Consider the following 24,340-nt stretch of genomic DNA (forward strand, 5'->3'; position numbering starts at 1 on the left):
AATCCCGGATGTTGATTATTCGCTTCATTGCTTGGGCAGGTCACGTAGTGCACGTCAGGAAGGTGAATCACTTCGCGTTCCATTTATTTATTCCTCGAAATAATCGATGACCATCGGCAATCGTGCTGAAAGTAACGATATCATGAATTCACCTCGTCTGATCTCCCGAGTGCATACCCCCGAGGCACCTGACACAGCACCGTGGGGGAAAAAATAACCTCCGGAAGCACCCGTCAACACAGACAGTGCTTGGCACACTTACTAAAGCCAAAACACACGCTAACATACCAATCGCGCCAAACAACAAACCCAGCGAAAGACATTCTGCAAAGCGAAAAAAGGGATGCCCATCGGTGCGGATGGGCATGTCATCGAGGCGGGCACTTGAATGGGCCCACAAAATGATATGGGGTTTGCTGTTGACGATTGGGAGGGAGAGAGAGCCCAGATGCTGAGCACGGATTTTCGGTTCTTGTTTTTTTTTTTTTGTTTACGCCCCTTTACCCAAAACCTGCTGCAAGGAAAAGTAGAAACAGAATCGAAACTGTCCCTTTTTATACGGGTACGGAATCGCCGAATTACCACACTTCTTTCCGCACGGGTGGCCGAGATGGCCATCGGGCGTCGTTTTTCTTCCCCACTGGAGTGGTTTAGGAGGGATGAATTATGAGTGACTTCTGTTCGGCTTCTTCCGTGAACGGCCGTTCGAACGAAGCGGTAGTTTATTGTGTGATTCGTGAAAAGTATTTTCAACAATGGTATACCAATTTTTTCCTTCGACTGCGATCTTTTCTTCTAGCGCGTAGAGTATCGTATTGTTTGTGGCATTCTTTGAAGGACAACATAAACGGATTTCGACGCATTGAGGTCCAGGATGTTTTTTTTATTCATCAATTTTGTTGTGAGTTAATTCTTACGTGTATGAGACCTTGTAGAAATATCTTCAAAGGCTTCATTTTTCATCCATGTTTTGCTTGCACAGTCCTGTGTTTATGTGATATGGAGTTAATTTTTCAATTTAGAATTACCTCCGGTCGGTACGCTGAATGGTACTTTGGCATTCTTTGAAGGACAACATAAACGGATTTCGACGCATTGAGGTCCAGGATGTTTTTTTTATTCATCAATTTTGATGTGAGTTAATTCTTATGTGTATGAGACCTTGTAGAAATATCTTCAAAGGCTTCATTTTTCATCCATGTTTTGCTTGCACAGTCCTGTGTTTATGTGATATGGAGTTAATTTTTCAATTTAGAATTACCTCCGGTCGGTACGCTGAATGGTACAGCATCATTAATTCACCTGCTCGGTTCCCTTCTTCTCGATGGAGACGCCTGGTCGCTTACTGCAGCAATGTGGCTGCGTACGTTTGTTTTGAACTGGGCACGTTCAAAAAAGGACGGTAATGTGCACCCCCCCTTCCTCCCCCCCCCCCCCTTCGGTAAGGTTGAGCCCCTCGGAATTCTTAAATCCGAAACTTTACGACTCAAGTTTACCGAAGCGGATGATACGTCCTTACCCTCAAGGTCCCATAGTGTAACGGGCGAGCCTGTGTCAAAAACGTAATCCCGTGGAAAATTGAACGAACAACCTTTCCGTGCGAGTGTGTGTGTGTGCATTTTTTCCACACTCTTGCTTCTTACCTTGCTCCACCTTGAAACGGTTTCACGCATTATACCGGCAGCTCTCTATTGAATACGGGACGGGAAGCATATTATGAACATGTTACACTCGATTATCGTGTGTGTGTTTACTCATACGTACACGCACACACTCCCCCATTAGGAGACTGCGGAAACCGGAGCTAATGTGTGGCACACTGCCTTGCGCTGGCAAGGAATTTCATTTTCTGCCCTCGCACCATCTCGCACTAATAAAGAGGATTTTTCCTAATTTTCCTTTTGGCGCTAAAGCTCGTTTCGAGCCTTTCAAGCCGTTGTCGCATACGAATCGCTAGCTACAATCCCAACGGGGAACTGGGGGAGGATAAAAAAAACGTCCCCCCTCAGAAAACCCAAATAAAGTTATTTATTTCCATTCATGCGGATTATGAAGTGTAATTATTTGGTGGCGCTGGAAACTCCACCAGTGAATGGAAGGAAACGTGGACTCGTTCGATGTAATGAATTTGAACACCAGGGGGAAAAACTGAAACTCACAACTGCTTTACGGCCAGCAGTAATTAAATCAGCCGGGACACATATTTCAACCCCGAGCGTGTCTTCATTTACAATATTACGAAAATTAATTTTAAACTTCATTTCATTATCAATTTACAACGGGGTTTTTTCCCTCCATTCTGTTAACTGACCAGAAACGTATTGCCCCATACATCTAATCACCATTTTGTGCTTCTTTTCCCTTCCCACGCTAGTGTGCATGGCCGGATACAACGAGAAACGACTGCTGCACGATCTGCTCGACTCGTACAACATCCTGGAACGACCGGTGGTAAACGAATCGGATCCCCTTCAGTTGAGTTTTGGTTTAACGCTGATGCAAATCATTGACGTGGTAAGTACGCGCGACGTGACATTAGCTTTTATATGGAAAAAAAACCTTCCCAGCGTCCGAAACGTCCCGCCATCCGTTTGGCCGGCTCGATTGGTCGTGAGTAAGAGGGCCCATTTATTTATCTCTGGCTGTTTGCAGGTCATTTGATTTTTCAGCTACAAATGTAATCCAATGTATCTTACGCGAGGTGCCGAAAATCTTTCGAGAAGCCTTCAACACAAATGGCGTTGTCCTTATTGTCTGAGAAAAGCATTCACTTTAACGGGGTTTTTTTTCCTCTGGCAGATTCTTGCAGTGTAATATCTGCATACTATCCCGCCTTTATTCCGTCATTATCGCCGTCCATCCTTCACCCGTGCTTTTCTATTGGTGAAGGTGATTTTTAACCTCAAAAGTATTTGCTATAAAAATCGATCCGATACCGGTGTTGAATGGGTCATTGAGTTTTCACGAGTTTAAGCTCTTTTTTTGGTTGTTGCCGGTCGCGAATAAATAGCTCGCAATTCGATTAGCTTCGATTTGTTTTACGCTTGATCGGGCTGATGAGTTGAGGGTGTCGATCGATTTGTCCACCTTCGAAGGGAACGACAAAAGGAATGCCGCACAAAAAAGGGCAAACAGCGAGTGATTGTCGGGTTTTTCTCTTCTTCGTCTTGATCCCTTATTTTTTGCTTCTGGTACACACTGGTCGGAGCATCGTTAGCGTTATAAAGCTCGTTAAAACTGGAACGCAGATCTAGTCGTTACGATCCGTCCACGGCATTCTTCTTCCTCCTTAGGCTCTGTGCCAATCGAACACACACACACACACACACACACACACACACACACACACACACACACACACACACACACACATCCTTTGGCCACGGGTCATTAAAACTTCAAACGCCTTCCTTTTTTTTCGCATGTTGGTTGGCGAACGCCCTTTTTTGTGCTCGAGACACAATGTACGGGGGAGATGTAAGCGCGTGTGTGTGTGTGTGGGTGTGAAGTAAAATACCGTTCACCTGCAAACGAAGCTAAATATATGGTACCACGCTTAATCTTGGTAAGGATACCAAAGCATGTGTGTGGACATTTTCTTCTCGCTTGTTTGATCCAAAACGAGTCTGCGCTGGTGATAAAAGTAAATAAAATCATATTTTTATTACCTGCACGTGGAGCCTGGTTCGATACAGCTGACCTCGTCTTAAATCTACCGAAATGTGACCAAACACTTAAATGGTAGATTTTTTTTTGGAAATGTGTGTGTATGTTGGAAAATAGAAAATAGAGGATACAGAAGTGAATTTCTTGGAGAGAGCAGTTAAAAATTTCGTTATTTGCAAAATTACTATATTTAATTAAATTGCAGAGACAAACGCTTTCGATTATCAACTGCTTTCTCAAGAATATAGTAAAGAGAGCCAAAACAATGTTTATTTGAGCTAATTTATGTTGTTGAATGAATGTTTGCTAATTTATAATATTATAATATTTTCAGAAATTGTGATCGCGAAGAGGCTTGTAACATTTGAGCTGGTTTAGTCAAGCTTTATTGCTTGCTTGCCTGTCAGTTAGTTACTGTATATTCGTCCGCATACATAATGCATTCATCCGAGTTCATTCTAGGATTCATTTTTCTTCATAGAAGGTTTCTCAAGATGGTATAAAAATTTAAACTTTAACCATAACTATCCCGTACGCAGGGCTAACTACTTTGCTACGGATAAAACTAAGCCACAGAAAACCAGAAATGACAGGCCAAGACCTTTTAAAGTTGTAGTCCCAAGGAATAAGAAGAAGAACCATATTTACACTTGAAACATCTTACCATAAATTCATACCAACTCCAAAATTAAAGTAATATGAAAAATTTATTCAAATTTCAAACAGTATTTTACGCTTGTGTTTTGCTTTGCTCTATTTTTTTTAATGCTGATACCCTTACCATTCTTTCATATAATCTAACAAGCGAAACCTACTACTCTGAAGAGAAATAGATGTGTTTCGACTTCGATATCCAAAAACCCCAATGCTCAACTTACCAATTTAAATAAATTATTATATTTCCTGAAAATTAGAAAAAAACTAAATGAAGAACTAGTTTATTAACAAAAAGAGTTGTTGGCTATTTATTTCAACGAGTCTTCTCTAGTTGACAGCAAAGTGAGCAAAACAAAACTAAAAGAGCCGTAGGACATTTGTTGTATAAGACGGATTTAAAAGCTGTCCAAAATGCTTTAAACTGCTTGTCCGGCTCAGTTTGGAAATGAAAATGTATGGAAATCCCTATTTAAGTTTACTCCCTATTACCTAACCTTATAGGGCTCGGCCAAGCTCGATGAAATTGCTAGTTTAAAATACAAATATCCGTATTACTCCGTACCAGATGACGGACTCTCGCTTCGTAATTACCCCAACACGAACCCGTTTGCAAACAGAAATAAAACTTCCCACCCGATATCAGCCAATCGATTTATGTCCTTAATCCAACTGCACATTTAAATTCTATAAAAGCTAATCTCTAGCTTCCAAAAACGATTCCATAATTCTTTACGGATTATTCTTACTACCATCGCCGTCCGAACGTAATAGATTGTATCGGGCGCTCACTTTATCAGCTTCTTTTTATTTACTTTTCCCCCTATCGGCTTCCATTTCCTTTCTTTCGCGCAAACTGTTCCAATCCACCTGTAGTTAACCTGCAAACAGCAGTGTGCATAACATAAACGCCTCCATCGTGGTCAAACGTTTGTTCGCCGTGCATTTTGTGCAGCCTTTATTCAATCGATTCGATGGTTCACGATCCTTTGCAGCCCTTTTGTATCCCTATTCACCGAAAAAATAAAAAAAACGGAAACAAAAAAGGGATATCCGTTTCAAGTTCCCTGCTGCTGTTCATGGGGACAGATTTTTCATTTTTTGTACACACTCACCCCCCGATCCACCTCATCCACATCCGCAATAGACCGGCCGGGTACAAGTGAGGTTATCAAAAGTGATTTTACATGCACATTTAAGAGCTGTAGTGGATTTGCTGTGCGAAATTTTATTACACCATCAGTGTCCTCCGGTGTGACTGTACTAGCGAATACTGGGCCCTCGGAAGAAAAAGTGGTGGAAACGTTGTAACAAACCCACTTTTTTTTGTCGGTTAGGATCGGTGTTGAATGAGATTCGTTTTCGTTTTTTTTTGTCCTTCCTTATGCTGCATAGATCTCCAACAAGGGATATAATATTCACTTTAACAAAATGGGTCTTGCGAACGGAAGAGCGAGCGAGCTTGTAAAAGCACAGGGACTTGGAGGCTAGGAAAAGTGCCGAAGAAGAAAAGACACACACACACACTTTTGCCCGAGTACCCACGACCAGCGCGTGGTAGTGCGCTTGCGTTTGTAAATTTTTAAATAAATGATTCTCTCACCCATTTGCTACTCATTCGCTACTCACTGTTCTCACTGTTCTGCTCCGTGCTCCGGCTCATTCCGTGCTCGTTCGTTCGTGTGCTGAGGTCAGCCGTGTCTGTGCCCGTGTGTGTACGTGTGTGCCGACACCACTACTCACCATTTAGACCATGCCCTGGAATATGGGAACTACTGTGTGGGCCTGTGGCTGCCTTGCGTTATTATTGTAAGTCAGGGCCAACAGGGCGAAACAAGCGCTTTGGCTCTCAAATTCTTTGCTCGCATTCTTCGGCTCAAGTTCAGACGGGAGCGGAACTCCAGAAACCTTGTGGTGCCCTCCCCCCCCCCTCCACACCACAGCCATGTGCCATTTTCATCACTGTGAAGGAGTGTGCTTCAGATTAAGGGCTTTGTCCGAAGTGCGATATGGGAGCTGTAATTGAGATGCAAATAGTCGACGTTGCTTCTCCCGCTTCGCTTCCACGACCCATTTCTACCCCTCCCCCCCTCCCCCATCCACTTTGTTTTGTCTCTTGTTTGAGTACAGCTGGGTATGGGAAGAACAGGGAAGAAAGGACATGTGAGTTTGGGAAGGAAACGGACCCAGAACATGGTCCCGTCGACATGGTTGTATAACAACGTATCCCATATTTGGTGGGAAGCAGCCACCAGCTGGAGCAGATGATTCGTTGCCCTTTTTTTCGCGCTGCTCTGCATGTGTGTGTGTGTCTGTCGTTGCTCATGTATGTATGTAAGAGTCATGTAAGTAACGAGAAAACTACCAGTATCATTTTTGTGTGACACGTCCCCATACGGGGGCATCGCCGGGGGGCATCGCTTGCATAATTGATTTTCCCAAACAATCTCCCAACCCCTGTGTATGTGACTGTGCACCCTTTATCCGGTCTGGTTTTTCGGGTTTAAGGACTACATCCCTTTCGAACCCGTTTCGAAACGGTGGTGTCCGGGATTGCGCTAAGGGGATTGGGCAAATTTCTCAGACTGGAAACATGGGCGAAGAAAGTGTACGTGCTCTAGTTCGTGGTTCGGGGGTGGTTCAATTAGCACACTCGATCAGAGCCGTTACATGGCCTGAAGGCTTGCCAGTTTTCGGACTACAGGACGTGAAGGCTCACCCCGCCTCACGGTGCCAAATTTGCAGCTTGTTTGCATTTATGTTCGCCCCTTTTCGAAGGTCCGGTGCAGTGATTGTGTGTCTGTCGGAGTCATGAAACAGGACAGTTCCATTAGGGGTTCCATCGCCTGCGAGAATAGTTTGAGCTTGACGATGCAATTACACCAGATCGGGCAGGTGCATCCGTCGAACGAAAATCGATTGGGCGGACGGGAAAATAGTGGTCCACGTTTGGTATTGGCAGGTTTTGGAAGACTGTGTTCGGAGAGGAAAATCTTGCAAGTATGACTCAATAAATCGTAAATTTATTTATTTATTTATAATTCCAGTATTACGGCATGACGCCGTATTGTCAATATACATCGTAAATGATTAATAAATAATAGTATACAGGAGCGAGGGGACTTTTATACACCCTGTTTAGGGCGTAAGGGGTCAAGTATAAACAAAACAACTTTGCCTTCGGATGAAAATAATAATTTAAACGTAGTTTTTAGTTGGACATTATTCTTTTAAATTGAGCAAAAAAAACCTTATTTTGGGATTATCAAATAGCATTCAGCAGAATAAAATATTGGATGCTTCTTCGTATGTAATATGGAGGCGCCCAGTACTTCACGCCTGAAATGTTGAGAATACCGTTGATTAGCTTTAGATTCAGCGGCGAGCTGGGCGACCTCTACTGGCCGATATCTTAGCACCTGTTTGTCCTTTGATAATTGATGATATCAAGTTGATAAACTAATGATGCATCACTTGCTCCAAGAATCGCCCAATTTTCAACATTCCGACTTTATCAGAACATTACTACCGTGTCCGCTTTTAGCTCATTCATCAAAGAAATTTGTCACTAACCTTTATCAATAACGGTTCTTCCCCAGTACAACTAAACAACCTTTAACCATCCTCCATCAGCCCATTTGCTGACAGTCGATCATATATGTAATAATGGGAGAAATGGAACAACTGAAGAATTTACGGAGCAGCAACTTTATTTCATGACCTTATCGCTCTGCTGACGTTTCGCTACTGATCTACTTTTCATCCTCTGCCCAAGGTGATCCTTCTCATTTTACTCGGTACAGGGTGATCCTGCCTGCTACCCAACTAACGTTTTTGATTTTACATCCGGTCGTCCTGATTGAAGTCAGACCCTTGATCTTCATCATCTCCCTCTTCTGCTGTTAACGCATAAGCCCATAGCCTCATATTATCTTCACTTGTACTCGTCTCTAGCGGTCCTTCGCCAAGTCCTACTTTCCTAACGCGATACCGCCCGTTGCGGTTTACATGCATAATTTCGTAGGGACCCAAGTATTCGCTGGCAAGTTTCTTACCAGCAACAAATTGCGTTCGTTTGATAGCTACAAACTCTCCTAGCTTATACCCTGACGCAGGTTTTCGTTTCTTATCGAATTGATCCTTGTAGCGCCGCTGCGCTTGTTCTATAGCAATACGAGCGTCTTTTCGCAATTCCTGCCTTACGTTATCATGATATTCATACAATTCTTTATTTATAATTTCCCTCAGCTGATCGTCACTGCTATTTTTCATCTTCACGCCAAACATCAGTTCAAACGGTGTTTTGCCCGTTGTTGAATGATAATACGAATTTATCGCACGTTGCACTCGGTTCACCCACTTAAACCATTTTGACGGATCTTCTGTCGATAGTTTCGCCAGCATTTCTATAGCCGTCCGTTTAACTCGCTCCGCTTGTCCATTTCCCCGTGGCACTCCGGTAGTAGAAACGATGTGCTCGATACTCTGGTTCTGAACGTGCGCAGCAAACGTATTGGACGTGAACGCTGATCCTCTATCGGTGATAATCCTTGTCGGATTTCCAAACACGGCTGACCAACACTCCAGTTTCCGTAGTACTTCCTCAGCAGTTGTAGTACGTGTGGGGTATAACCAAACAAATTTAGAAAAACTATCAACTATTGTTAGAATATACCTGTATTGTTTCGCTGTGGTATCCATGGGGCCTACGTGGTCCATATGAAGTGTGTGCAAAGGCACGTCCCCTTTCGGAATAGGACTCAGGTAACCCTCCTTCAATCCAAGCTTTTTATTGTGCAAAATACACGGAACACAATTGCCAATGTGTTGTCGCACCTTCATCTCCAAATGAGGGATCCAAAACTTTTGTCTTATACCATGCATCATCTTTTGTACTCCAATGTGACCTGCGTTGTGAGCATCTGATATTATCTGCCTTTCCATCAGACGCGGAACCACCAACAAGTCTTGCCCTTCCACAGCTCGATGTAATAGACCGTTTTTCATTTTGTAAGGATCGTACTTTGCTTTCTCTAACACAGCCATGATTGCTTTCAACTGATCGTCTTGTTTGTTTACTGCTTGTTCCTGCACGAAAGGCAGCCTGCTGGGCGCATGCCTAAATGGCATTATTTGTCCATCGGGAACAATTTCCAGTTCAACCGGACTTTTACTTGACCATTTCGAGATGGTTTTCTCCTTATCTTTGAAATCCTCGATCATTTGCCCTATCTCATTCCGATACTGATGATGTATTGATACTTCATTTGCGCCGTTTATCGTCAAAGCATTCGCACACAACACATCGCATTGTTCCTGATTCTCGCTCACTCTTGGTTTTAGTTTAACGCCCTCCGCAGTTACCAAGGCGTCCATCGCACACAACGCATCCCTTCCCAAAATCACTTCGTAAACACTGCTATTGTCTGGGACCACATAAAAAGACATTACCGGATAATTTTGCCCGTCGATACACACTTCGGTTTCTACCCGACCCAATGCCTTCGTTTTTTTTCCACCAAAACCGTTGAATAACATGTCGGTCTTTGCCAACAATAGGCTACCGATTTTGTTCATAACACTGTATTGTAACAAACTGTATTCGCTGCCGGTGTCAAAAAGCGTTTTGAAATAGTATTGCCCGATGCGCATGTCAACAGTTCCACTATTTTCACTCGAAACGAGGTTCGTATTCGCAGGATTGTGCCTGTTTCGATTTCTTGGACAACTGTTCGACACGTGGCCGCGCTCACCGCACGAATAACATTTCGGTCCTTTTGTTCGAGAATCACATTCCCTTGCTCGATGACCAACACCACCACACTCGAAGCATTTTTTCGGGTTTTCTTCTTTAACACACTTCTTAGCTTCATGTCCGACATCGCCACAATTGTAACATTTTCGTTGATTTCTTGGTTCAACTCGCGTAACACTCTTTTCCGATGTTCTTTTGGCTTCTGCTCTTTCAAGGAATAACAATTCCTGCTTTAGCTCGGTCATGTTGCTCGTTCGATACAGTGACGCACGCATTCTTGTTTCATGGGTCACGCCGTCCACGATGTATTCGATTAGGCTGCATTCGTCAATATCGGCGTCACGAGCTATGCGTTGCATTTCATATACGTACTCAAGCATAGTTTCCTTATGCGTTTTCCGTCGAGCCATAAGCCTTCTATGAACATCACCCGAGCGCACTATCTTTTCGAATTCCTTTATCAGTTTAGATCGTAACACCGGGTAGGATGATAAAGTTTTTTCCGTCGCCAGGAAACTTCTCGCAATGCCCACCATCTTACGTCGACACATGATGAACATTTGGTCTTCGGACCACAGTGCCATTTTTGCGACACCCTCAAAATCGTCGAACCACGCTCTAATATCCTTTGTCAAATCCGCTCCATAGGGCTCAATTCCGTCCTCCACATCTCGGAATGAGTATGGCTGCACTGGTGTATGGATTATGGCCGTTTTTGTCGCGTCTACTAGCGATCCGCTTTCCGCATCCATATAGCCCGTTGTGTTCGCGGCATCTTCGATGGGATTTTGTTCGGGAACGGCTTCTAACGTTATTCCGGAATCCATGATCCGTTTCGCCAGGTCCTCTTTACTGCCGGACGTAGCCAAGCCAGCCATTTCACACTTCCGCACTAGGCCAACACGCGTAAATTCTTCCACCAATCGTTCCATAGTTTATTCACACCTCACGACCGGTAACACACAGCTCACATACACGTCGATTGTTTCTTTTTAGTGCACACAGCACTCTCACATGAAAAACAGCACACAGCCGAAGCACCGAATACTTTCCAGGAAACGCCTACCACACACGCGCACGTCGATCCCTTGGCGCACACAGCAACCACTCACACGACCTGCCGCACACAGCTAGTAAAGCGAACCTTTTCTGCGTATCGGTATATTCACACCCGTGCAGGTCTTTATTTTGGCGCACACAGCAACCACTAACACGACCAGCCGCACACAGCAAACGGGTTTTGGGAATAGGTATATCCCACTTCTGACACCAAATGTAATAATGGGAGAAATGGAACAACTGAAGAATTTACGGAGCAGCAACTTTATTTCATGACCTTATCGCTCTGCTGACGTTTCGCTACTGATCTACTTTTCATCCTCTGCCCAAGGTGATCCTTCTCATTTTACTCGGTACAGGGTGATCCTGCCTGCTACCCAACTAACGTTTTTGATTTTACATATATGTGGCGGAACACCTGCTGTTCGAAAGTTTTGTGTTTGATCGATTACCCGCATCCAGAATGGATGGGCCCAGCGAAAGCATGTTTCCATTTTTCCCACCTAAAACTTGATAATTCAATTTTGTGGTTATAGTTCGGAAAGCATGCCTGACGAATCGTATCTTTAATTCGATTATCTCTTCTTCTTGCTCTTCTACTTTCAGGACGAAAAAAATCAGCTACTAGTGACGAACATTTGGCTGAAGCTCGTAAGTACGAACGACACAGGCGTGGCTCCCCGGGTGTTAGGTCGGAATCGGTGCGCGGCCGAATGGAGCATCGATGTCGATCCTTACGGGATCGCTTGGGGATCGCCCCAGTCCTGTTCGGTTGGCATCCTGCTTCTCCATTTGCGTTACCGAACGATTACGCTACCGCTGCGAGTGGAGCCATGCGGTCAACTTTAGGTTCAAATTTCCTCATTGTATGGTTTCACACTTTCACTTATTTATTTTATAACTTCTCTCTGTGGTGAGAGGTACGGTTCATGCTTCCCGTACGTGACTATCATAAGAAAAATGATCCACATCATTTCAGTCTAACTATGTCATCCAATTGCTTATGAATTAAATTACGAGCGAAAAAACAAATACTAAGATCATTTTAACGATTTTGCTTGGCTCCAATCACTTTCCCGTCGAATCGCAGAAAGAGAACCGCAAACCTAAACAGTTTCGAATCCGAACTGGGAAGAAAACAAGACACCCAAACGTGACTTTAGATACGTGTTGCTTTTTCCAGCAGCCCACAACCTGCAACCGGAAGCCGAATAATCATCACGTGCTCAGATCGATTGCCGCCAGTTTGGCCGATGGCTGCTGAACCGGTCGGCAGGCAAACATTTTTCAATCTCGCATCGGAAACAATTTTAACCTGATTACTTGTTCCGGGCACCGGATGCCGACCGACGAACGGTTGGTGAAAGTTGGGGAAGAATTCGAATTCTTTTTTCTCCCTGTATCGCCCAACACGGCTATTGTAGCCTGTCCAAGTGATAGAGTTAAATTCGTCCTCATTGAGAAGAAATTTTGATCGTTCTCGGGCTCTGAAGTACAATTCTTTTCACTCACTCATCTTCAACGGTAGTAAGTTGAAGAAAGCAACTTCACGGTCAACATAACTAACAAAGAAGCGACCGGAAGCCAATTCGCAACGCAGCGAGAAACAAAAGCCCAGCTGCTCATCGGATTGAATTGAGTTGCGTACTGATGATGGTTTGTGCGGTCCCCCGTTGTTGCCGTTGATCAGCTTCCCCTCCCCCTTCTCGGAAATTTCCCATTTCAAGTGGAAAACCGTTTTCGTCACACTGAAAACTTCGAGCGAAGGGAAAGAAAACTCCTCCTCAAGAAGCGACGCAGCAGAAACGTATATGGGGAACAACGCTCTTTAATAAATAAAATATGAGCCGAGCAATTTGTTTCGACAGGTTCGACTTCCGTTCCGCGCGGGAAAAATACGACCAAGGTAGAAATACCTTTCTACCGGGCTTTTCTACACCGGGCAAAACGATTTTGCGCCGTCTTCCATTTTGGTGCGTCCAGTGCCCCAGTGAGTCAGATAAGCTTTTATTTATATCCTTCTCTGGTGAGCCTTTTGCTTTGCTTTGGATTCGGTTGAGAAGTCCATCTCGTGCGCATCTCACCAGACAAAGGCACGTGATCCCCAGCACGAGCGCATGTATATTTCTCGCTTTTACCGGTATCATTCGGCCACCACAATCATCATTCAGTGCTACCCGCAACGTCGGCCCGAATGTCCAGCCGAAACTCACCCCACCCCGGGGGCATTACAACTGTTGGCCAAATGTTTCGGCAACGCGAACAACAACAACAAAAGCACAAACTTCTGGCGCGTCCGCGTTGTGATTGTGGAACCGTGCTCACCGTTGTTCACTCACTGCCGCCGGAACCACCGCAAAAACCATAATATGATGTGCAATTTATTGCGCTTTTGGTGAAATATAATCTTATTTTGGACCTCACTTGACCCTCTCTCTCCCACACTTGGTAGCCTCCGCCAGCATTTTCCTTCCTCGCGGTGTGTGTGCATTTTCCTGTGTGTGTGTGTGTGGGTGAGTGTGTTGGCCCGGTTTTCCTTTTACACGGCTTCTTTTGTGAAGACGTTTTCTTTTACGCACCGGCGCAAGGCACGCCGGGCACCTTTTTGTTTTTTTTTGCTGTGCCCTGACATGAACTCGGCAATCCTTGCGGTCGGGCACAATCATTTGTGGTGATTTTTGACCGGCATTTTTGCCGTGGTGGCATATTTTCGTTACTTATTTATGATGGTACTCGGACGCGTTTCACAAGCGCCAGCCAGTCAAAAGCTGGACGTGTTTGAACGCACGTTCTTCCCTTACTTTGGACTGCGGGGGAATGCTGATGAAAACGGGTCTTTTCATTTCCCAGGGATTCTTTGGAATTGTGCGAGTGTGTGTGACTGTTCGAATGTAGGGATGGTGGCTGATAATGTGCTTTTAATAATGTGCCTTTCGATGGTTTCTAACTAAACGGCGGACGCGTGCGAAAGCTGTGATTACAAATGCTTGTGCCTTCCCTCCTTAGCAAGGGGTTTATAAACACATCATCATACTTAATACAAGCTATTGTTGTGTGGAGGGCATTGCGATAGCAAACGGCACTGAATTCTATTACGGCTGTCTTTGTACAGTGCGTAACATGCTTTTAAGCACACTTGAACTGTGGAATAAGAGAGATTAATATCTGTATTGTAATGGGTTTTTTTTAAAGAAATTATGACGTAATAAGACCAATAAAATTGAAGTAAAAATAAATTAAATAAATAAATTAAAGAACAATTTGCAAATAAACTTAGGGTTCGAATGAATTTCTGAAATAAATCCTTCCGATAGTTGCAATGGTACTTTCGAGGTCTGAGCTATATAGTGAGAGAAAAGTTTTTAAACATGGAAAAAGCTTTATAGTGACTTCAGAGGTTCATAGTGTGTTCAGAGTTAACGATTTGGAAATGAAAAGCCCTCAGACTCCTCAGACACTTTAGATGAGGGCTCAGTTTAGCTCACTACCTAACGTTACTCGCAACTACCAGTTGATGCTGAAGTACACAATTTTGATCATACTAGAGATGTGTCTTAGCTTAGCTTAATTAGATAAAATTTAAAGCTTTGTCTACTAAAACAGACTACACAGTCTCGTAATTACTCATGTGTTAAGAGAAGACAAGCGGACAGCAGCTAACATTGTGAAGACTCTCGGTAGCTCCAAACCTAATAATGTGTGGGAAGAGCTTCATAGTGACAGAAGAGATTCATAGCGTGTGCGGAGTGATTTTACTCCATAAGAACGGCCCGGCCGTATCTATTAAACCTAAGTTACAAATAGAGTATAGGTCATAATAGTTTGAAGACATTTCCTTCTCCAACCCGTGATAGGGTTCCTTATCCCGGGTGAGCTCGGCTGGCGTGCGGAGTTAATGATTTTTATACAAATTAATCTCAGAACTCTCAGATTATTGAGATAAGATTTGTGTTTAACTGTCCAACGCACTAGCCAACGCTTCTTCCAACTAGCAATCGGTGGAGAACTTGTGCTCTGAATTATGCTATTTTGACCATATTGGAGTTATAACTTAGCTCTTGTCGAATGTTCCTATGAGAAAGATAAAAGAGACAAGAATTATTTAAGATGGGTCCATCAGCAAAAAAACTACTACCCTATAGCAAAGAAAAACAAGTTTGAATCGTAATATTTTAGCTTCACCTCATTCACTGCTTGGGTGCCAGAATTTATTTAAAGAGCATACTTTTAATAAACTGTGCTGTGAGATTCACCTCAAACATTCCAAATTCCCATGTTGCTCCTGGTTCTATTGAAGCCAGAACATTCTGACGATAGCCTTAATCCTTTCATTGGATTAATAAATAGTCGGCCACAAATCCTCCTCCCGTTTCGTTGTACAACTTTCATCCGTAACTGCACACACACACATACGTGAAGGCCGAGTACAAAGCTAACCAACTTCATAAGCAAAGCTACCTTTGAAGTATGCTCACCGAATTCCCGGAACAGGGCACTGGACAACCTACCGGCACACTACCCTTATTCGCAAATCTAGCATCCGGTCTCGGTAACCACGATCTATGATTTATTGCATCCCCGGGATGGCCGAGCACGAGCTGAAAGGGATATAAATTACATCTGGCAGCTCCGTGTGTGTGTCTGTGTGTGCGTGATCCTTCCGGGCTCATGCACCGGACACCGGGTATGATGATCATAAAGCTTCATCATCAGTCACGGTGGTTTACGGAGGCCGTAACCATCAACCGGCCGCTCACACACGCGCGCGTTCTTGTTTCATCTTGATGGCTTCCTATCTGGCCCCAGTGTGAATGCGCCATTTGGGAGTTGGTGTTCCACGGTGACCGGGGGGTGTCTGGTATCAATTACATACTTTTTCTCTGCTCGCAAAACGCACGCACGCCGTCGCACTGTTTCGTTGCTGGCTGTCTTATTGAAGGCGTCTCCTGTCAGCACCGACTCTTCAATGTGTGAGTCTCGCACGTGCGATGGGAGTTGCACGCCTTTCGAGCTAACCCCGAAACGGATTCCGGCTGCTGAGTGCTTCGTGATGAACCGGGTGAAAATGACCGGTGGGAGATACTGCCACTATCCACTAATACGACTGCTACCACTACGACTGCCTGGATTCGCCGAAACCCTGAAGGTAGAAAGTTCACATGACGGTGCCGACGACGACGATCTCGGCGAGCTCATGCAAAACTCATTAATCTCCACCTTCCGGACCTGGGGCGGTCAGCTTCCTAGCTTCCCAATCATCCCGCCCGCCGTGTCTGAGCACCGAAGAAATGTGGAGCTTTAGGAGCTCATATAATTTGATTACATCCCCGGAGGTTGCGTGTCCCGTTCCATGGTGGGTGGTCACCCCACGAACAAAAAAAACCCCTTCGTAGCGTTCAAGGCCACCGCAAAGATGCCCAACGACGGTTAGCCCGTCGTTCATCGGTTGGCCTTGCCGGCGGTGATGAATGTGTTTAATGACGTGTTGCATCTTGCCACACCGGCCCCTAACCAGAACCGGACATTGGATCGCCCTGAACCAGAACTCTGCTTGGAATGACTTTTTGTGGGACACTGTCAGTACAATTCGGGCCAGCTCAAACCCCCCAGAAGTTCAGGTTCCGAGCGGGCGAGCGGGACCTTCCATTGCCATTTGCTCGAATATTAATTATCCATTCGGGTGACGCCGAGATTAAATGAGGTCGTCAGGAAGTGTCTGGATCAGTGTGGGGCTTTTTCTTTTTTGGTCGGCTGTCCGATTACGAGTTTCATGTCCTCTTAAGTGACACAAATGCCTGTATGCGACAGTCAGATTTATTGCCTATAAAGGCAAACAGATCCACGATAGGCAAGGAAACAAATTGCGCTGCTATGATTTTTGCGCTGTATCAATCTTTCGAAGGACAAGTTGAAGGAATTTTGTAACGCAAATATTCGATAATAGTAAAATAGAACAAAACACATTTAGTAGTTCTTTTGTATTAAAAAAATAAATGCTGTAAAAATGCAGGAAAAAAGGCCAAATTCGATTCAATTTCGGGTCGATTCCTGTGGGAGTAAAGTTTGATTGTGAAAAATCGGTGGCCCGGCTTTTCTTTCACTCTGAAGCAGCTGTGTGTGTGTGTGTGTGTTTGTGTGAGTGAAAATCCTGTCCCCCAAAGAAAAGGGATCAACAGGGAGGATGGTTAGTTTAAAATTCTAATGGTCAAAAGAAAAGTTTTCCACTTCGGAAAAACTCTAGCACAAGCGATGATTTTTTTTGTCTCTTCCTTCTCAGAGGGTGTTCTGTCAAAGTTTTTCTCGTTTTTTTTTTCGTTGACTGATGTCTTTCAATTAAAAATTTTCTGTTCGATTTTTCCTTTGCGCTAGATCAGACGGGTTTTCAAGAATCTACGTCGATAAGGAGGTTTTGCTTCTGTTTTTCTATTTTTCTTAATTTTTTTCTGAAGTACGAAAGAATCCTTTTTGATTTTTCCCTTATGCAATAAGTAGCTCATTTTAAAACATTTTCTTACAAGTAATAGTTTGTAAATTTTTAAGCTATAAACAGCAGTAATGCACCTCTAACGTAATGCATTCACTGAACTAACGATCAAAGCGTTAAAAAGCTCATCTGGCACATGTTGCCGGCAGCGATGAATCCTGCTCACACTCCCCACAATTCATGGCACTCGGTACAAAAACAAATCCATATTGTGAAAGCTGAACGAAATAAAGCGTGAAGAGAGGAATATGGTCCAAAAAAAAAAGAGAGCAGGCCATCAAGCCCCAACACCAGCGATGCGCCATGTGCGTTTCGTATCAGCCTCTAGGGTACATGAGCTTCGATTGGAAAATGCCAATTTGTTCCCGATTGTCCTCTCTCTCTCTTCCGCGAGTGGCTGTGTTTGTATGTGTTGCGCAGGGAAAGAAGTTTTCCGTGGAAAAAGCTGTCGTTTGCAGAGGCAGCTGTTTGTAGTTTTTTCTTCTTGTATAAATATATTCACCCACTGGGTCATCCATCCCCGTGCCGATTTGGATGCTGTCAGCGACAGTCCAACGCATGTAACGAAATCGATAGTTTTTACGGGTTCCGGCCCGTTGACTGTTGCTTGGTCGGGCGGAAGTGAATGCGTGCTGCTGCTGCTGCTGCCGTTATTTACGTGTGGTGTTTTATCGCGTTTTCACTCGGCTTTTGCTCACCGGACATTCTGTACGGTGCAATTGCAGTGGTGAAAATGGCGATGTTTGTCTCGCGAACGTTGTCGTTTCCGGCAACGTTGGTGATGGTTGGTGGTGCTGCCGGTACAACAAGTTAAACATGGTTTGCATGCTCTCCGGCGGCTATTTGTTTTTGCCGTATACAGTATACACCACGCATTCGCACGCACGCGGCTAAAAGAAGTGTCAATTTCAGTGCTGGGGCTGTTGTCGGCAAGCTTGTAGTGCTTTGTGAGTTTGTAGCTGCGGGAATTTCGTTGTACTTTTGCAATATTATAGAGCCTTTTTTATTGAACGTCAGCATTTTTTATGTGAAATTTGACATTCATATCATTTGAAAAAGAGGAGAAGTTTAATTAAAATAAAACAAAATAAATAGCTCATTACTAAAGACAATGACAAAGTTGACCCTCAAATGACTCATTTAGCTCAAGAAAAGCCCTGCTAAATGCCTCTGTACCCTCTTAGCGTTATGGGGATTAGACGACTTGCGATTTGGAAAAACAATTCTCGCAATCTTAAACTCAGAGACCTAGATTCTGCAGTTTGTATCGATGCAATAGCCAATTGATCCAGAAGCTCAAGCTAAACTATCGTAGACAATGCTCGGAATTCACTGATATGTTTCTGGATCATTGGAAAGCTGACCTCAAATCCATGGAACTTGGAACAATGCCAATTCAGAGTTTTGTGTCCTCAGAAAGTCACTACATGGTGTGCATTTTCTGTGGGATGCCAAAGAATCAGAGAGGTCACCAATGTCAGTAAACTACAGGTCGGTGATAGCTATGTGAACGACTGTTGCTTCCAGCAGGACTATGCTAACGTGCCGTACAGCGTAGAAGGCAATCGATTTTTTACTTATCCAGATTGATGATTGTCTAGCGGGAAAGCGATAAGAGCTCACCAAAAAGATCGTGCAAATATAATTCCGAATGAACTTTGTTTTATGACACAAAATGCACTTTATAATTCATAGGGCATTCATTCATGAACCAAGATCATTTCTAAATATTCAATGCGAATGAATGCATTTTCGCGCCTGTTATGCTGCAATGTTTAGTAAATTTCCAACAAGTTCTCTTCAGCCAATCTTTTCCGTCCAAAAGACCGAACGACTGTCTCTTCCCATTCCCACAGCTATATTTTGTGCTCGATTAAAATTCCATTCAAGTAGCACTATTCATTCACAAACCTCCCTACCAACAGAAAACTAACACACACACACACACACACACAATTGGGCCCCTTAATGTTTATCACCCGTACTGTGCATAATCTTGCCCCGAAAAGAAAGTATGGATTGCACTTTTTCAATTGTTCACCGCCCAATGGCAGCCGATCTTCCGAGCTTCCCCCGCTCCGACACTCTTGACGTGATGTTCTGGGGGTAGAATTTAAAATTAGATTAGTCGTTGACTTTTGCACAATAACCCACACCAAAGATTTCGATTTATTTGAATGTGTAATTTTCCCCCTTCGCGTTCTCTCTCTCTCTCTCTCTTTCTCACGGTGTGAGCCATTAAAACGAATCTCACCCCAAAAACGAGACCAATTTCTTGGTCTCTGCCAAGGGTCTCGAACCGATGAAAATGGAACGACAAAGCGTCCTGCGGTGTGGTGACCTCCGTCGGAAAATGGATGATTTCGGTTTCCGGTGCACGTGATCGAATTAGGCATTCGGGTAGCGTATTGTCGTTTGTGTTTCATGACTAGTTTTTTTCCTTGCTGGTGGCCGACTGAGGTTATTCCGAAGAGGATGAGGGACAGAATAGAGCTAACAGAAAGAAGTGAGAACGATCCCGACGGAACGGAGTGACTGCAGCCTCCAATTAACCCCAATCCACCTTGCCCACTGACTATCGTTGGATGAGAACAATGTACGAAAGAATAGGGCTCTACTCGGCTTGTTCTGGCTGGAACTCCCTCGGGGAGATTCTGAAGAGTCGGTGGACGCCCTACGCTAGAAAGTTGTCTAGTTGGCTTATGTCACCACTGGAAGGCGGTCAGTAGTCACATCGCCACCCTTATTTTGTATGTGTGTGTGTGTGTAAGGGGAACATCGCACTCTGCTCACGGTTTGGGATCGATTTCATCACGCCTCGGGAATGAATCATTCATGCGGTTTTGGTAAACACTAGCCTCCGACGACAAGCGAACCGCAAAACGAATCCGTCGCTGGAGTTGAACGTGTTTTTGGGGGTGAAAATTTGAATATTTTCTCACCAATTTCCCTCTTCTTTTTCTGTATTCTGGTGTGGAAAGAGCTAAAAAAAAGCACCAAGAAACCTAGTCCAAGGCGACGAGGATTAGATAACTAGTGACAAACCCTTGTCTCGTTCAGTATAAGGTCTTTACAGAGGAGAAAGTCCCGGCGGGAGTTTCTTTCCGAGAAAACAAACCGTATGGAAATAGCAGCTGGCTGACACTAGGCTGCGAAAAATGATCTCCTCCTGCGGAGCAACAGCATTTGAGTAGGAAAATAGCGAAACAGGTGAATCAGTTGGAGACTTTCTGTGTTTCGCTCGAGTCGGGACGATAAAGTGATTGGGGTTCGCAATAGCAAAATCATTGCTTTTTTTATATTTTTCTCATCTACACAAAACTGTTTGTTTCATAACCAATACTCTTACCGTGCAACATTTTTTATACATTCTAACCTTCCGTAGTGGAATCTGGTCGTCGTCGGAAAGTGTGTTTATTATAACGTGTTTTCTCTCTCTTTCTTCTAACCTATTTCATTTCATTTCATCTCGTGTTAACCTCCCCCGGGTGCTCTGGATAATTGTCTTGTATGTATGTGTGTGAATTGTGATAAAAAAAAAATCAAAAACCCACCGGTGCATCGGGCGGTCATGATTGCAAATGCATTCAATAAAACCAAACCCCCGGTGCACAAACAAATTCAAATTTCCAAACGATTGCGTGCGAACGGTTGCATGCAACACGGAAAAATCACGCCCCCATTTGCTCGCCGGGTGGTGTGGACAAATATTCGCCCGAAACAACATCAAATCCCAAACAAAACAATCGTGCTCGACGATGGGGCAAACAAACACCCAATCAAACCCACCCCGAAAAAAAACCAAACCGAAAAACTATTCTTTCATGATTTACCCGTTTTTGTTGCAATAAAAAATTGAAACAAACAAAAAAAAAACTAAATTAAACAAACAATAACCCCCCGCCAAACTCAGGAATGGAATGATATGAATTTAAGGTGGAACACATCGGAATATGGTGGTGTGCGAGATCTACGGATACCACCGCATCGGATATGGAAACCAGATGTTTTGATGTACAACAGGTTGTTATTCACTCTTTAAAACTCCTTCACTACCTTTCTGAAGAAATCAAAACAAAACTAAAAAAGAGAGAGAGAGAAATGAGAAAAGCACCTAAAAGCAATAAATACGATTAGATTTGCATTTAAATCCATCCAAACAAACCCGGTTCCTGACAAGTTTAATTTTCCTATTTGATTTTATTCTTTTCTTAATTCGAGTTTTATGTTTCTTTATTGCATTGTTGAACTTATTATATTTTTCACATTTTTTACAATTCCTTATTATTCTCCCAAACTTTCAATTAAAGTTCATTCTTTCCTTTATCTCATTTTTTTAAACTCTCGATCTTATTTGCTCCATTTTTTAATGTATCCTTTTCCCTTAAAATGTAACAAAATTCAAACTAAAAAAAAGCTTAATACCTCTACAGAAAAACTTTGTTTCGATTTCTTACCCACCCCTTTCTTACTAACCAAACTCTAATCTTTTCCACAAAAAAAAACAACCGACCGGCAGTTGAAATGTACTCATCATTACCGTATATTTATATTTTAGTGCTGATGAAGGCTTTGATGGCACATACCCAACAAATGTAGTCGTACGCAATAATGGGTCTTGTTTGTATGTGCCACCAGGAATCTTCAAATCAACATGTAAAATAGATATAACGTGGTTTCCATTTGACGATCAAAGATGTGAAATGAAATTTGGTAGTTGGACATATGATGGTTTCCAGGTAAAATTTGATTCATACTATACAACATTTCGTTTTTTTTTTTCTGTACAGATGAATGATTATGCCTTTATATACTTAGCCCAACAAACAGACATAAAACAGATAGCAAAAGTAAAACTTAAATGTACAACCAATAGCAGTAACATGCCTTACCTACCGTACCGTACAAGTAAAACATGCGGCGAATCTTCGAGACGGAGATGTACTTGCTATCCACACGTTTGCCTTTTAGAGCCTAGAAGCTATTGAGCGATCGTGTTCGAAAAGGAAAATCAATTCATAGTTTGCTGTTTAGTTGAGATGAGTTTCTAAAACGTCTCATAATCTAGTACTAAACAGCACCAAAACAGCATCCAAGTGAATTGGTTTTCTAGGCGATCGTTTCCTGAAGGAGATTCTAGATTCTAATGACTGTACTTTTATGTGTTGAGTTGAGTAATTTTGCGTTAGAAATTTGTGTTTTTGATTATATTTTTCGCCATAAACAAAACTGAAAGTCAAGCGATTGCTGCCCACATGCTTCTAGAGAGTTGAGTTTTAGATGGATTAGGTGTACTCAAACCATGGCCCTTAATTACCTTACTTAGTTGCCCATTATCTTCAGCATCGCAGCAGCTTAAAGATTAAATCGCAATTGGCAGTTCGTTGATCCTTTTTCTTGTCCATGATTCTTAAGATTCTTGCTTCATCACTTCCAAATTGTTTCACAATCCACCAACTTCACTTGAATCTTTTATAGCAGAATGAATCAACCCTTCATCTAAATTAGTTATCTTCTAGCGAGTTGCGCAAAACATTAAGATTAAATTATCACGCTTTTGGCTTAAATTAAGTGTCTTCCAAAATATCCTCTCCGCAAAACCGTAGTGGCAGCTTCATTAGCTCCTTCATTATTTTCTTAATTTTTATCTAAAAGGCTTCTATCACTGTGCCGCTCCTTGTTCAAATTCCTATTGCGAGGAAACTTAGTGTTTTTAGTGCGCGTTAGCTTCAGTTTTGTTGTGTTTTAACGAGTGTTTAGAATTTTGAAAAGTAAGTTATAGAAACCAAAGCTTAATTTCGGTGTTTGAAAGCGTTTAGTGAGGGTTATTATTTTATAATAAATAGGGAAAAATAGATACAAGCCACATCAAAGTACAAAAAACATTGAAAAAGAATTGTTGAAGTACATGCTCATTCCGTTAGATTTCTTTAACAAGTATGAAAAGCTAACCGAAAAAGAAAATCAATTCATTTTCTTCCTGACCATACATGTCAAGTGGACAGAAAAAAAGTGTTTTGTTTTCAAAAAATCGGAACTATCAAGCACTATCTCTCGGCATGAGCATGATGCTAAAACAAATCTAATCGTCCGGTAGGATCAAACAGAACAGTGCGAGAAAGTGAGCAAAGTAAACGCCAGATCACCGATCCCGACCCAGCAGCACCTGTGACCGTCGAAGACTTTTTTGAATATCGTTCCCGTTTGGCGAATGGCCACCCTCAAGCGAACCGGTCGATAGAACTCCTGCCTATCCTGCAGCGTTCGTTTTGGGGGTGAGGGAAATTGATGAGTTGCCAGACCCGGAATCGTGGGCCAGCTCATGCGTCGTTTGACAGTTCGGGAACAGCTTCAAAAAACTCTTCGTCGATACGGTTCTTTCGCGGGGGAAAACTATTTGCTAACCGGAAACAAACCATCATACGAACTATCGAATGAGAATCATATCATACTCCATCCTGAAAAGGTCCTGAGTTTATCTGACAAAAACTGGGTGTGTGTTAAGTGTCTGTAACAAGCAAACTGTAGCACTATAATATGCAACATCTGTAACCCGGCACACATACATGCAGACAAAAGGATAAGATAACGACGACCTCAAGAAGAGCGACGAGGATTGAACAACGCAGCTGGAGCTATAAAGTGGATAAGTAATGCACCATGAAGGTGTATCAGTTATCAGGAGGATCAGATATCTTGGAGAAGCTCGAATACAAGGATGC

The 24,340-nt window shown here is 43.2% G+C and overlaps 1 protein-coding gene across 6 annotated transcripts in view; it reads left to right on the forward strand.

Annotated features, from left to right (window-relative positions):
- LOC118512486 (neuronal acetylcholine receptor subunit alpha-7-like) overlaps window positions 1-24,340 on the forward strand; it is a 91,119-nt gene that overhangs the window by 39,014 nt on the left and 27,765 nt on the right. For all 6 annotated transcript variants that reach the window (XM_036056989.1, XM_036056985.1, XM_036056987.1 and 3 more), the window contains exons 4-7: window positions 2,375-2,514; window positions 11,741-11,785; window positions 21,532-21,641; window positions 22,177-22,357. In XM_036056989.1, coding sequence (XP_035912882.1) covers window positions 2,375-2,514; window positions 11,741-11,785; window positions 21,532-21,641; window positions 22,177-22,357 — 476 coding nt within the window. The remainder of the gene's footprint in view (window positions 1-2,374; window positions 2,515-11,740; window positions 11,786-21,531; window positions 21,642-22,176; window positions 22,358-24,340) is intronic.

This window comes from Anopheles stephensi, chromosome 3 (genome assembly GCF_013141755.1).
Source record: "Anopheles stephensi strain Indian chromosome 3, UCI_ANSTEP_V1.0, whole genome shotgun sequence".
In the NCBI taxonomy this organism is placed as follows: Eukaryota; Metazoa; Arthropoda; class Insecta; order Diptera; family Culicidae; genus Anopheles; species Anopheles stephensi.